The sequence below is a fragment of the Mobula hypostoma genome, chromosome 13 (genome assembly GCF_963921235.1).
Source record: "Mobula hypostoma chromosome 13, sMobHyp1.1, whole genome shotgun sequence".
NCBI classification, from domain to species: Eukaryota; Metazoa; Chordata; class Chondrichthyes; order Myliobatiformes; family Myliobatidae; genus Mobula; species Mobula hypostoma.
The window spans coordinates 47,522,500-47,537,018 of NC_086109.1; the positions used below are offsets into that span (position 1 = coordinate 47,522,500).

The following is a 14,519-nucleotide window of genomic DNA, read 5'->3' on the forward strand; positions in this document are numbered from 1 at the left end:
TATAGATATGTAAAAAGGAAAAGACTGGTAAAGACAAATGTAGGTCCCCTGCAGACAGAAACAGCTGAATTGATTATGGGGAGCAAGGACATGGCAGACCAATTGAATAATTACTTTGGTTCTGTCTTCACTAAGGAGGACATAAATAATCTTCCAGAAATAGTAAGGGACAGAGGGTCCAGTGAGATGGAGGAACTGAGCGAAATACATGTTAGTAGGGAAGTGGTGTTAGGTAAATTGAAGGGATTGAAGGCAGATAACTCCCCAGGGCCAGATGGTCTGCATCCCAGAGTGCTTAAGGAAGTAGCCCAAGAAATAGTGGATGCATTAGTGATAATTTTTCAAAACTCGTTAGATTCTGGGCTAGTTCCTGAGGATTGGAGGGTGGCTAATGTAACCCCACTTTTTAAAAAAGGAGGGAGAGAGAAACTGGGGAATTATAGACCGGTTAGCCTAACGTCAGTGGTGGGGAAACTGCTGGAGTCAGTTATCAAGGATGTGATAACAGCACATTTGGAAAGCGGTGAAATGATCGGACAAAGTCAGCATGGATTTGTGAAAGGAAAATCATGTCTGACGAATCTCATAGAATTTTTTGAGGATGTAACTAGTAGAGTGGATAGGGGAGAACCAGTGGATGTGGTATATTTGGATTTTCAGAAGGCTTTTGACAAGGTCCCACACAGGAGATTAGTGTGCAAACTTAAAGCACACGGTATTGGGGGTAAGGTATTGGTGTGGGTGGAGAATTGGTTAGCAGACAGGAAGCAAAGAGTGGGAATAAACGGGACCTTTTCAGAATGGCAGGCGGTGACTAGTGGGGTACCGCAAGGTTCAGTGCTGGGACCCCAGTTGTTTACAATATATATTAATGACTTGGATGAGGGAATTAAATGCAGCATCTCCAAGTTTGCGGATGACACGAAGCTGGGTGGCAGTGTTAGCTGTGAGGAGGATGCTAAGAGGATGCAGAGTGACTTGGATAGGTTGGGTGAGTGGGCAAATTCATGGCAGATGCAATTTAATGTGGATAAATGTGAAGTTATCCACTTTGGTGGCAAAAATAGGAAAATAGATTATTATCTGAATGGTGGCCGATTAGGAAAAGGGGAGGTGCAACGAGACCTGGGTGTCATTATACACCAGTCATTGAAAGTGGGCATGCAGGTACAGCAGGCGGTGAAAAAGGCAAATGGTATGCTGGCATTTATAGCGAGAGGATTCGAGTACAGGAGCAGGGAGGTACTACTGCAGTTGTACAAGGCCTTGGTGAGACCACACCTGGAGTATTGTGTGCAGTTTTGGTCCCCTAATCTGAGGAAAGACATCTTTGCCATAGAGGGAGTACAAAGAAGGTTCACCAGATTGATTCCTGGGATGGCAGGACTTTCATATGAAGAAAGACTGGATGAACTGGGCTTGTACTGGTTGGAATTTAGAAGATTGAGGGGGGATCTGATTGAAACGTATAAGATCCTAAAGGGATTGGACAGGCTAGATGCAGGAAGATTGTTCCCGATGTTGGGGAAGTCCAGAACGAGGGGCCACCGTTTGAGGATAGAGGGGAAGCATTTTAGGACCGAGATTAGGAAAAACTTCTTCACACAGAGAGTGGTGAATCTGTGGAAGTCTCTGCCACAGGAAACTGTTGAGGCCAGTTCATTGGCTATATTTAAGAGGGAGTTAGATATGGCCCTTGTGGCTACGGGGGTCAGGGGGTATGGAGGGAAGGCTGGGGCGGGGTTCTGAGTTGGATGATCAGCCATGATCATAATAAATGGCGGTGCAGGCTCGAAGGGCCGAATGGCCTACTCCTGCACCTATTTTCTATATTTCAATGACAGTTTGCTATCTGTCCTTTTGTGGGCCTCCGAATGATGTCATTTTTGTACACACTCGTCAGGAATGGAATGGACATTATCCAAACTGATTACACTTGAATCTCTTTCAACCAGAGAGCAGGGTCATAGCATCACTTCAACATTATATTTAGCCTTGTCTACCACAAAATTCTCAAAATATCAGTATTAACTTAACACGGGAAAGAACTGGTTGAAAATAGGTATGAGTTCAAAAAGGGAAAATTATGGAACCAGGCAAGGTTCAATATTTTGCATGTCTTTATAGTACAAGACTTGATTGTTTTCAACCCAACAATAAGAAATATTAACTACTTTGTAATAACTACTTCAAATTTTTCATCAATGCATCATAATACAAGATGAATATTAACATTCACAAAATTCACAATTCTTTCAGAGATTACAAATTGTTCATGGTTCATGAATTTGTACAAAAGACCTGAAAATATGGAAAATTATACCATATCCTGCAAACCTAGAGGGCTCCTAGACTATGAATCTTCAAGTAACACTTCTCTATATTGAATAATTCTCTCTAATCTTGCAATCCCAATTTAGAATAAGGGCAAGTAATCAGTGCTCAGTTTATCAATCTTCCTTTCCACATCATTTTAACAAGCAAAAATAAATATCGCATGATTCAGCTCCACCAAATTAAAAGTAGTGGATGGGGAAATTAGGCTAACGGTTCGTTAATAGATAAACTTGAAATATTTCAGAGTTTTCAATATTCATGCTAATTTGAATATTAAAAACATTTTGGATATCTATTCCCCGATGTACTCAAGAGGCTCAGAGAAAGCAAAGATAAAAGAAACAGGCTTAAATTTTTTAGTGAAAAGAGTACCAAGCCTGAAAGAAGTTTGTGGATTGGAATGATTTTGAAACCAGTGAAGATGACCAGAAATTGAAAGAGGTAAACAGAATAACTCAGCAGGAAACATTAAAAGATTCTACAAAAACAAACATAAACAACAAGACCACAGGTGGGGAAATTGAGGAGGGAAGATATTAAACAATATTCTGCATCTGTGTTAATAGTAAACTATGCAAAACAGATATCCAACTTTGTAGGATATCAATAGTTTAGTGGGAGTGAGGAACTTAAAAGTAATAACATTAAAGTGGATAAAGCAGATCATCTAGTTTGCAACCCAAACCTCTGGGGGTAGTCCAATATATCTTAGATTCTGGAACAGTCCTGGTATTTCGCATGGCAGAGTTTGTCCGGAATGCTCTAGAATCATTAAGAATGTAGGAAAAGGACCCACTAAAAAAAATCTATCATGTAGTTTTATAATGGTGTTATCAAAAAAAATCACATCTGACAAATCTAGGTTTTTGGAAAATGTACTAGGGTAACGAGGTGGAACATCTGGATGCAGTTTAGTAATTAAGTGGCTTGGTTGAGATGTAGATATTGTGAAAATAAAGGAATCATTTTCAGGTTAGAGGCACTTCCACTTTACAAATGAACAACTGTAAATACTTTAAGTTCGAGAGTAAATTGTACGAGACCTCCAATGTGTTTTATCTATACATTAGGTATCAATCTTACAGTATGATTTTGATTAAAAATGGTGGATATATGCGAATTATAGCAGGAAGAAATTAATCTGAAGAAGGTAGATAAATCAGGCAAACTGAGTGATCACAATAAACTAAAAAGGGAAAAATATAATTAGAATTTCGCAATCCTAACTTGGCACATTGACAGAAACAGTAATTTTCAAATTACGTTAAATATAAAAGCTGCAGTAGCATCTTTGCTTAAATGTAACGAAATATTTGTTTTGAATTGTTTTCCTTTTTAAAAAAACTCCATTAACTTCTAATCAATTTGTACCTTTAAGATTTAGAAATTGCCTGCTGTACAGAGGGCAAAAAGCCCAAGCAAAGAACAGAAATGAAGGACTATGAATGTAACTGATACTCAGAAAATGCAAATCTCTGAGCCATTCCACATAATACGACAGTTGGGGCTAAAATACTGATGCCATCTGAAGTTTAGTACCACCAGATTTTGAGGGAACTAGTATAGACTATTTCAAATGTCTTATACAGTCCCTGGTCTAATAGAAACAGCAACCACCATGCTAATGACTTCTTATTTTCTATTTCTCAGACGTGTTATGCTTGTTTCAATGAAGTGTATCAAACTGAAAAGAAGTTGAATTCATAATTAGATGAAGAATACTATATCTATTACATACATTAGCACAAGAGATTCTACAGATGCTGGAAATCCAGAGCAACACACACACAAAGTGTAGCAGGAACTCGGATCTATGAAGAAGAATAAAGAGTCGGCATTTTGGGCCGAGACCCTTCATCAGGAGTCTATGAAATACATTACCTTTAACAGAGAGTAACAACTTCAAAACTCAATCTAAACTACAGTTAAAACACAGGATTATCCCATTTTTAAACTGGCAACATCAATTCATCTCATGAGAATAAAATGAAGAAAAAGTCTGTTACTTCATTACATTTGTCACCACTTCAACCTGCTCCACATTTTTTATTATCTTTTAACTCCTTTAGAAATACTACTGCATTTATCTGCCTCTTTCCAGCTGTTTCAAGATTCCAACCCATATCTTTATTACTTTGAAATTCAAGTGTTTTAATGCTCCTTCCTGGCCCTGTGCTTGCATATTTCACAAATTACATTCTCAATGGTGCTGTCCAGGCTGCCAGTTCAACATTCTCCGTAATCGTTCTTGCTAAGGCTCACCGCATTTCAAAACAACTTCATGGTACTTGCTACAAATTTCAAAAATCTTCAAGCTCATCATCACAGTCCTTAGTCCAACTTTGATGCATCATTTCCTCATTACCATCTTCTTTGATCCCTGGAACTCTCTGGTAAACCATCCATAAATTTTTGAAGTTTCAGAAAACAGTTTCTATCCTCTTCAGTACCTTTGATTGAATGGTTGTTGGCCGCCTAGGCTTCCTCTCTGGAACTCCTTCACTAAAGCTCTTGTCTGTCTACCCATTAAAGTCATTCCTTAACGGTCACCACTGACCCAACTCACAGCAAATTATGCAAGTAGGCCCTGAAAAACAAAACAACACTCCATCTTAGTCTGTGTCATGGTTGTTATTTTAGCAGAACTCCTCCACCTTAGCACACGGCAAGTATCAAAACATTTTCTAACATTTACAAGTCAATCTACATCATCTTGCTCTGCCCCATGACAGCCTGAAGATACAAACTTTCTCCAAATTATGCTGACACAACTTCCTTCACATTCAGTCTTTGTTTTGGCATTTGCAGCAACAGTTCTGGCACTGATTCTGGTAAAACTGCAACCTCCCTGCTCTTCCCCCCCCCCCCAGTTTCTCAGTCAGAACCTCAATATGTAATACTTTACCTTCATATTATATTACAGTAGCCAAATATTTAAAGTTAATCTGAATGAAAATCTCCAGTTTATAATTAATAGATTTCTGAACCAAATTTAAGAAAAATCCAAACCTCTGTGGATTCAGTTCAGTGAGATTGTTCATGTTTTCCTCCGATGCAGATTTATAGAACACATTAATTTTACAAAAATCCATTGGCCTGCATTTTCCCACCATGAGGTTTGACACAGCCATGCAAGCAAGCCCAAATGCTGACGCTCTGAATTTCCGGAGAGGTCTTGCCGCTGCATTCCTTAGGAAATATCAACAACTTGCTTTAAATTATTTTCATTGTAAGCATTTTAATTGTTCAATCATATTAATATTTAAACATTAAACATTTTATTTTGAGAGTTTGAAGTTGTCAGAGACACCCACAGACAGTCAGATATCTGCAGACTTTGATGGTAATTATACCTGGGCACGGCTTACTGGCTGTCAAAGCATTTCAGTGAGTGGTGTCCTATATCCACAGGGCACCATGATCAGGTTTGCTCAATTTACCAACTGCAGACCTACTCTGGGTAAGTGCGGGCTCATAGATTGGCAAGTAGGAAATTTCCCAAGGAACATTCAGGTAAATGTAGAATGAAGGATACTCAACTTTCATTTCTTCGCTGAATAGATTTAAATTGAACTTAATTTCCTGAACAATACCAAAGACTTAATATGCAGCCGTACCTCTAGGCAATGCAATTACAATATCAAAGCTGCTCAGCCTCCAGATGTACCCAATATGCATCACTGGTGTTAAAATTGTCATAATCAGCAAATACAACATAGCAGCTTGTTTTGTTTGATCACAGCTACAGAGGTACCTCAATATCATTCTCCTGTCTATAATCTGCATCTTTTGCTACCACTACCTAATAGACATCAGTTAACTTCAGCTTTGAAGATTCAATTAATCCATCAGTCTTTTGAGGAAGGCTTACATGCCTTAAATGTGTTTTTGTTCAAATCCTTGAATTTGTAGCTCCATTTTAAAGAGTACATCCCTTTAAGATTCTTTATCTCAGTATGTGACTCTAATTACTTCCCACACCTCAACTAGATCAGTCTCCAGACATACTTCAAGCTCAAAAATTTAACCGTGCACATGCTGTATGACAGAAGTGATGTTGACATAAAAAATAATAAATTTTCATAACAGCTCATTGCTGAAAACCGTCAATGCACCAGTAATGGGCACCTGGTCTAACATCAAACATAGTCTTTGGGATTCAATTTATTTTTTCTACTAAATTGATTAATACTAATAACAACACAGGAAAATGAAAACAAATTATCAAGTGCAGACTAAATTCATCACCTGCTTTCACAGAAAAGATTTTTTCCTTGTTCTCCATCTACTTTTAACACGTAACCTTCACCATCTGTTACGGATGATTCATTAGGGGACATACTTCTGTCTCCTCTAGTGGTATTAATTCTTTATTTAATTTTGTAAGGATGGATCAGCCTGCATCTTGGTTTAAAACAAGGTATAAACCTTTAAATTCCTTCAAAATAACAAAGGGAAAATGAATACCCTTTCAAAAGACAGAATCAGAGGTACTAGAGTTTGCTCATGAGGATTAAGCATTTGGAATCTTTCATTAATCAATTTAAATTTCTAACATTATGTGTTCAAGTTTGCCCTTCCGTTCTTACACTACAGATGTAGTATGTCCTGAAATATGGAGGAACAATGGAAACCTTAACTGCAGTAGGATAACACAAATATGGATACACAAGTGTAGTGCATTCCACATTTGGGGAAAAAAATCCTGAGAATCTTACCTGAAAGGTAACCTTGTGATTTTAAGGACCCATGGAGAAATGTTTGATGCAATAATATACTGCTTGTTACGGCCACCTCAAGGTAATCACTGGCTACAAACATGAAGGAGGCAGTTCATCCACTTCCCCAAATGTTGGAGAATAAATGAGCAGACAAATATTACCATTTAATAAAAAAAATCCATAAACAGGATTAGAAGACACATAGACATGCAACATGAAAAGGGAAAATGTCAGGATGAAATGTTATTTGGATTTGCTGTTTGTCCTTGGGCAGAACACCGAAAGATTATACTTCACTTGTTAATTTGAGATCGACATGGGATTTAGATTTAACCTTTAAAGTCCAAAGAGCTTCAGTCTTAAAAATGGATATTCTTGGAGGTTAATTGAAGTGGCTATATAAACCACCTTGCAGAGAAATACAGTCCTAATAATTATCTTTGTGAAATGTCACATATCAAATCTAGAGTTTTTACATAGACCTTTGCACAACCTTATTTAGAAGATTCCTCAAGTATTCTCCTAATCTTTAGCTAACACCCAGTAAAGAGAATTTTCCCCATTGAAGAACAATTTAAACAGTTTTTGAATATTTAAATATATGTGTCTACAAGTCAAATTATTCAATTTCTTTGGTGATTTTTTTTTCTCCTCCTTCCTATGCCAACACTTATTCTTCCTTTGCAATTCCATCCAATTACGTTGAGGCTTTATAAGGCACCGGTGAGGCCTCACTTGGATTATTGTGAGCACTCTTGGGCCCCTTATCTAAGAAAGAATGTGCTGAAACTGGAGAGGGTTCAAAAGAGGTTCCAGGATTGAATGGCTTGTCATATGAAGAGTGTTTGATGACTCTGGGCCTCTATTCACTAGAATGGAGAAGAATGATGGGTGACCTCATTGAAACCTATCAAATGGTGAAAGGCCTTAATAGAATGGATGTGGAGAGGATGTTTCCAATGGTGGGAGAGTCAAAGACCAGAGGACACAGCCTCAAAATAGTGAGACATCCTTTTAGAACAGATGAGGAGGAATTTCTTTAGGCAGAGAGTGGTGAATCCGTGGAATTCCTTGTCAGAGGCAGCTGTCTTTTTTGTATATTTGAGGCAGAAGTTATAGATTCTTGATTGATCAGAGCAGAGCATGGGGGGGGGAAGTGGGGGGGGGGAAGGCAGGAGACTGGGACTGAGAAAAAAAAGATTAGCCATGATGAATGCCCCTATATCTTAAGATCTTAATCAGCAGGTTAGTCAACTTAAATCATCTGGATATTAATAACCCTTTGTATTGTTTTGTATTTTAATAGTTTGATAATGGTGGAGCATTAATTCAATCGGTAATAAGATTAAATGTTTTGAAATATACCGCAGTACACTGTCAGTCATTTATATTTGTATTGATCCACTTAGACAGACAGAAATTATCCCATACAGATTATCTACTTTCCATAATTTAATCCACTTTAACTCTTTATCAACCTTTATAGTTCAGAACATCTATTACCAGTAAATGATATAATCGATTGATGTGCTTCAATTCCCTTTTTCAATTATAGGCAAGACGACATTATTTACTTTGTGTTTTAATTTTTCCCACTTTTTTTTAAAAAGATAGGAACTAATATTAGAAGAAAGACTGATTGAGTTACTCTTAATAAAAATTTGTTTAGTGTCAGTGTGATTAACTTCAATTTTGGTTTTTGAACACTTGCCCTTATTGTTTTGGCCATTATTTCACTCAGTCCCTGGTTAAAATGTTTCAATCCTGTGTTTATTTAAAAAACTTAATGAAGACTGCTCCCCCATAATTAACTCCAGAGAGAGAGCACATAAATGCGTACTAACTCGGGGAAGGCAGATCAATGGTGATAAAGCAGTGAGTTTGGGTAAATCCAAGGACAGTTTGTAGTGTGCAAAGATCTGGGAAGAAATAAATAAAATGATTTAGTATTTATAATCAACCAGTGCCGCTTCCTGTGACACCAAATATGGCACTTGTCTTTAAAGACAAAGGTGTTCTACGGTTCAAAGCTTTATCTGCACTCTGCTGCATATAATTAGAGGTTGCAGAGTAGGCCTCATCATTTCTGAGACAGGTGGATGTGGGATGCAAGATTAAAAACAAATCAGAGCCACAACTCTTTGGGTTTTCCTAAAGATTATCAAAACCGCCTTCTGGATAAACAGGAACGAGGGTAGAAAAGAATCTTTTTAAACTAAGATCACCTAACCTAACTGGCAGCTAGCCACCACACTCAGACACGTTAATCCCATGTTGTAAATACCCCAGAAAAGGTCGCACTTTAAGAAAGGGGAGTTACATTTTGAGGACATCTCCCATTCCAAATTCTTTATCCTTCAAAGGTTTTTTTTAAAAAAGCAACGCGACTTCTAACAAAAAAGTACTACACGAATGCATTTAAAAGATTTTTCCTCAAGGACTAGTTAGAATATATTTTAAGTATACTTGCCGTCTGAAGTGCCTTAAAGTGAATTTGCATTCCCATACAGCTAAATACTGAGTTAGCCACAAATAGCTACATTTCCTTGTGGGTTCTGACAAGCATTTGAAATGTGGTTACATAGCAAAATATCGTTCATGGTCTCCTGGATCAGTTCAGTAAAGCTGCAGCATATTTTCTGCAATGCACATACAGCTCTACCTCCCCGATTCCTGATTAGTGAATATTAGCCTTGCCAGCTCTCGGCAGAATTAAAGCAGCAAAGCCTATTAACCGTTTATCAAAATTCAATTCAACAACGCAGTTTGCTACAAAATTTACATTAAAAAAATCATGCATGTCTTAATGATCTTGTAACATCCACGTCTTCTCCAAGTATAGCAAGAAAGTTGCAGTACCTCCCAGAAACTGTCAGTCGTTTCCTCCAATCCACTGGATTCGTCGTACGAACCTGACATCTTCTACACGATACCAAGACCTTGAATTATCTGTATGGTTACGCCGCTTCAAATCTTCATGCACTGCAGAGGCAAAAACGGCCCAAGCATTACAGAAAACCTCATGCACGAAACTAAAGAGGTCACTGCAAACCTTTACAGCCCAATACCTTCACCTTTGCAGCCTCGACACATACTGTAACATCAAGGGCACTGCCTCAACCAGGACGGAAAATAAATGCCACATTGAAAAATGGGTTATAAACAAACAAACCTGATCACACAAAAATCCCCTCAGTTCTCAATGACTGAACCGTAATTCCCACTTGGCCTATCCCAATGCGTTTTGCGCGATAGAGGCTGCGAATTAGTGCCGAGAATTAATCTCCGCCTGGCATTAGTTGAGCTGCATCCCTCAAAGGACATGTGACAGCCTGCACGCAATTTAGCCACACAGGTTCACGGGCCCCAGTAGCACAAGAATTTTATCTATTCAGGTTCAGGGCAGCAATCGGGGGCAGTGTAGTGTAAATAATACAGCTGCAGGGATTCCAGTGACATAACTGCTACATAAACAGCTGAAGGGATTTATTTTCCCTTCAAATCACAGGATGGCAGCACGACAAACGTTCCATATACAGTCCAAATCACTTCTATTGCATTAGATTTTCAGTGAAAACAGGTGCGAGATTTCATTTATTTTTAATCAGCATTTTAAAATCAATTTTATGCAAAATAAATTGACAATGGCATTGGCCCAAGGATAAAATAAGCATCAAATTCCGAACAGATGTCACCAAATACAAAAGGCTCATTATAGAAATGGATAGTGACCTCCAGATTTTTTTTTGTCTCAGTCTCTCGCATTCTCTCCCAAAGATATTGGAAAACAATTACTTGATTAATAAATGTTAGATTCAGGCAACATTCTTAAGGTGGCTTTCTATAACACAAAAAACACATGAAACTTCCTCTGAACTTTGTTGCAACCAATTAGTCACATAGAACAATTCTTAAAGCAACTATTCCTGCCTACAGGCCGAAACAAGACAATAATGATTTATCTGGTATATATTTTTTTTCCACACATGCTCAGACTCCAAGTTCACTGTGCCCAATTTAAGGCACATATTTCAGGCTGGAAATACTCAGCAGGTCAGGTCGCATCTGTGCCAGGAGAAACAGAGCTCACGATTCAGGGTTGAAGACCATTCATCAGAAACATAGAAACATAGAAAATAGGTGCAGGAGTAGGCCATTCGGCCCTTCGAGCCTGCACCACCATTTATTATGATCATGGCTGATCATCCAACTCAGAACCCTGCACCAGCCTTCCCTCCATACCCTCTGATCCCCGTAGCCACAAGGGCCATATCTAACTCCCTCTTAAATATAGCCAATGAACTGGCCTCAACTGTTTCCTGTGGCAGAGAATTCCACAGATTCACCACTCTCTGTGTGAAGAAGTTTTTCCTAATCTCAGTCGTAAAAGGCTTCCCCCTTATCCTCAAACTGTGACCCCTCGTTCTGGACTTCCCCAACATTGGGAACAATCTTCCTGCATCTAGCCTGTCCAATCCCTTTAGAATTTTATACGTTTCAATCAGATCCCCCCTCAATCTGCTAAATTCCAACGAGTACAAGCCCAGTTCATCCAGTCTTTCATCATATGAAAGTCCTGCCATCCCAGGAATCAATCTGGTGAACCTTCTTTGTACTCCCTCTATGGCAAAGATGTCTTTCCTCAGATTAGGGGACCAAAACTGCACACAATACTCCAGGTGTGGTCTCACCAAGGCCTTGTACAACTGCAGTAGTACCTCCCTGCTCCTGTACTCGAATCCTCTCGCTATAAATGCCAGCATACCATTCGCCTTTTTCACCGCCTGCTGTACCTGCATGCCCACTTTCAATGACTGGTGTATAATGACACCCAGGTCTCGTTGCACCTCCCCTTTTCCTAATCGGCCACCTTTCAGATAATAATCTGTTTTCCTATTTTTGCCACCAAAGTGGATAACTTCACATTTATCCACATTAAATTGCATCTGCCATGAATTTGCCCACTCACCCAACCTATCCAAGTCACCCTGCATCCTCTTAGCATCCTCCTCACTGCTAACACTGCCGCCCAGCTTCATGTCATCCGCAAACTTGGAGATGCTGCATTTAATTCCCTCATCCAAGTCATTAATATATATTGTAAACATCTGGGGTCCCAGCACTGAGCCTTGCGGTACCCCACTAGTCACTGCTTGCCATTCTGAAAAGTCCCGTTTATTCCCATTCTTTGCTTCCTGTCTGCCAACCAATTCTCCATCCACATCAATACCTTACCCCCAATACCGTGTGCTTTAAGTTTGCACACTAATCTCCTGTGTGGGACCTTGTCAAAAGCCTTTTGAAAATCCAAATATACCACATCCACTGGTTCTCCCCTATCCACTCTACTAGTTACATCTTCAAAAAATTGTATGAGATTCGTCAGACATGATTTTCCTTTCACAAATCCATGCTGACTTTGTCCGATGATTTCACCGCTTTCCAAATGTGCTGTTATCACATCTTTGATAACTGACTCCAGCAGTTTCCCCACCACCGACGTTAGGCTAACCGGTCTATAATTCCCCGGTTTCTCTCTCCCTCCTTTTTTAAAAAGTGGGATTACATTAGCCACCCTCCAATCCTCAGGAACTAGTCCAGAATCTAACGAGTTCTGTAAAATTATCACTAATGCATCCACTATTTCTTGGGCTACTTCCTTAAGCACTCTGGGATGCAGACCATCTGGCCCTGGGAATTTATCTGCCTTCAATCCCTTCAATTTACCTAACACCACTTCCCTACTAACATGTATTTCGCTCAGTTCCTCCATCTCACTGGACCCTCTGTCCCCTACTATTTCTGGAAGATTATTTATGTCCTCCTTAGTGAAGACAGAACCAAAGTAATTATTCAATTGGTCTGCCATGTCCTTGCTCCCCATAATCAATTCACCTGTTTCTGTCTGTAGGGGACCTACATTTGTCTTTACCAGTCTTTTCCTTTTTACATATCTATAAAAGCTTTTACAGCCAGTTTTTATGTTCCCTGCCAGTTTTCTCTCATAATCTTTTTTCCCCTTCCTAATTAAGCCCTTTGTCCTCCTCTGCTGAACTCTGAATTTCTCCCAGTCCTCAGGTGAGCCACTTTTTCTGGCTAATTTGTATGCTTCTTCTTTGGAATTGATACTATCCCTAATTTCTCTTGTCAGCCACGGGTGCACTACCTTCCTTGATTTATTCTTTTGCCAAACTGGGATGAACAATTGTTGTAGTTCATCCATGCAACCTTTAAATGCTTGCCATTGCATATCCACCGTCAATCCTTTAAGTGTCATTTGCCAATCTATCTTAGCAAATTCACGTCTCATACCTTCAAAGTTACCCCTCTTTAAGTTCAGAACCTTTGTTTCTGAATGAACTATGTCACTCTCCATCTTAATGAAGAATTCCACCATGTTATGGTCACTCTTACCCAAGGGGCCTCTCACGACAAGATTGCTAATTAACCCTTCCTCATTGCTCAAAACCCAGTCCAGAATAGCCTGCTCTCTAGTTGGTTCCTCGACATGTTGGTTCAAAAAAACATCCCGCATACATTCCAAGAAATCCTCTTCCTCAGCACCTTTACCAATTTGGTTCACCCAATCTACATGTAGATTGAAGTCACCCATTATAACTGCTGTTCCTTTATTGCACACATTTCTAATTTCCTGTTTAATACCATCTCCGACCTCACTACTACTGTTAGGTGGCCTGTACACAACTCCCACCAGCGTTTTCTGCCCCTTAGTGTCATGCAGCTCTACCCATATCGATTCCACATCCTCCCGGCTTATGTCCTTCCTTTCTATTGGGTTAATCTCATCTTTAACCAGCAACGCCACCTCACCTCCTTTTCTTTCATGTCTATCCCTCCTGAATATTGAATATCCTTGAACGTTGAGCTCGCATCCTTGGTCACCCTGGAGCCATGTCTCTGTGATGCCAACTATGTCATAATCATTAATAACAATCTGCACTTTCAATTCATCCACCTTGTTTCGAATGCTCCTTGCATTGACACACAAAGCCTTCAGGCGCTCTTTTACAACTCTCTTAAACCTTATACAATAATGTTGAAAAGTGGCCCTTTTGATGATTGCCCTGGATTTGTCGGCCTGCCACTTTTACTTTTCTCCTTACTACTTTTTGCTTCTACCCTCACTTTACACCCCTCTGTCTCTCTGCACTGGTTCCCATCCCCCTGTTGTGAACTAACCTCCTCTCGCCTAGCCTCTTTAATTTGATTCCCACCCCCCAGCCATTCTAGTTTAAAGTCACCTCAGTAGCCCTCGCTAATCTCCCTGCCAGGATATTGGTTCCCCTAGGACTGGGAAGGAGACAAGAGGCTTGTTCAGCAGCTGCAGTGAGAGTGCAGAAGGTGGTGTTTCAGATAGGGTAAAGCTGGGGCAACTGTTGGGTATAATTGTTTAAAAAGGTTACCTGCTCAATGAGAGCAATTAAGGAGTGAAAGTACATA

General features: G+C 39.4%; 1 protein-coding gene across 6 annotated transcripts in view; it reads right to left on the reverse strand.

Annotated features, from left to right (window-relative positions):
• Nucleotides 1-14,519, reverse strand: part of pacsin1b (protein kinase C and casein kinase substrate in neurons 1b) — a 227,065-nt gene that overhangs the window by 106,060 nt on the left and 106,486 nt on the right. For 3 of the 6 annotated variants that reach the window (XM_063065636.1, XM_063065638.1, XM_063065637.1), the window contains exon 2: nt 9,918-10,040. In XM_063065636.1, the coding sequence (XP_062921706.1) occupies nt 9,918-9,977 (60 nt within the window). In that variant the 5' untranslated portion in view covers nt 9,978-10,040. Of the gene's footprint in view, nt 1-9,917; nt 10,041-10,126; nt 10,153-10,230; nt 10,384-14,519 lie in introns of those variants that run through there. The other 3 variants (XM_063065640.1, XM_063065635.1, XM_063065639.1) reach the window with 2 other exon arrangements.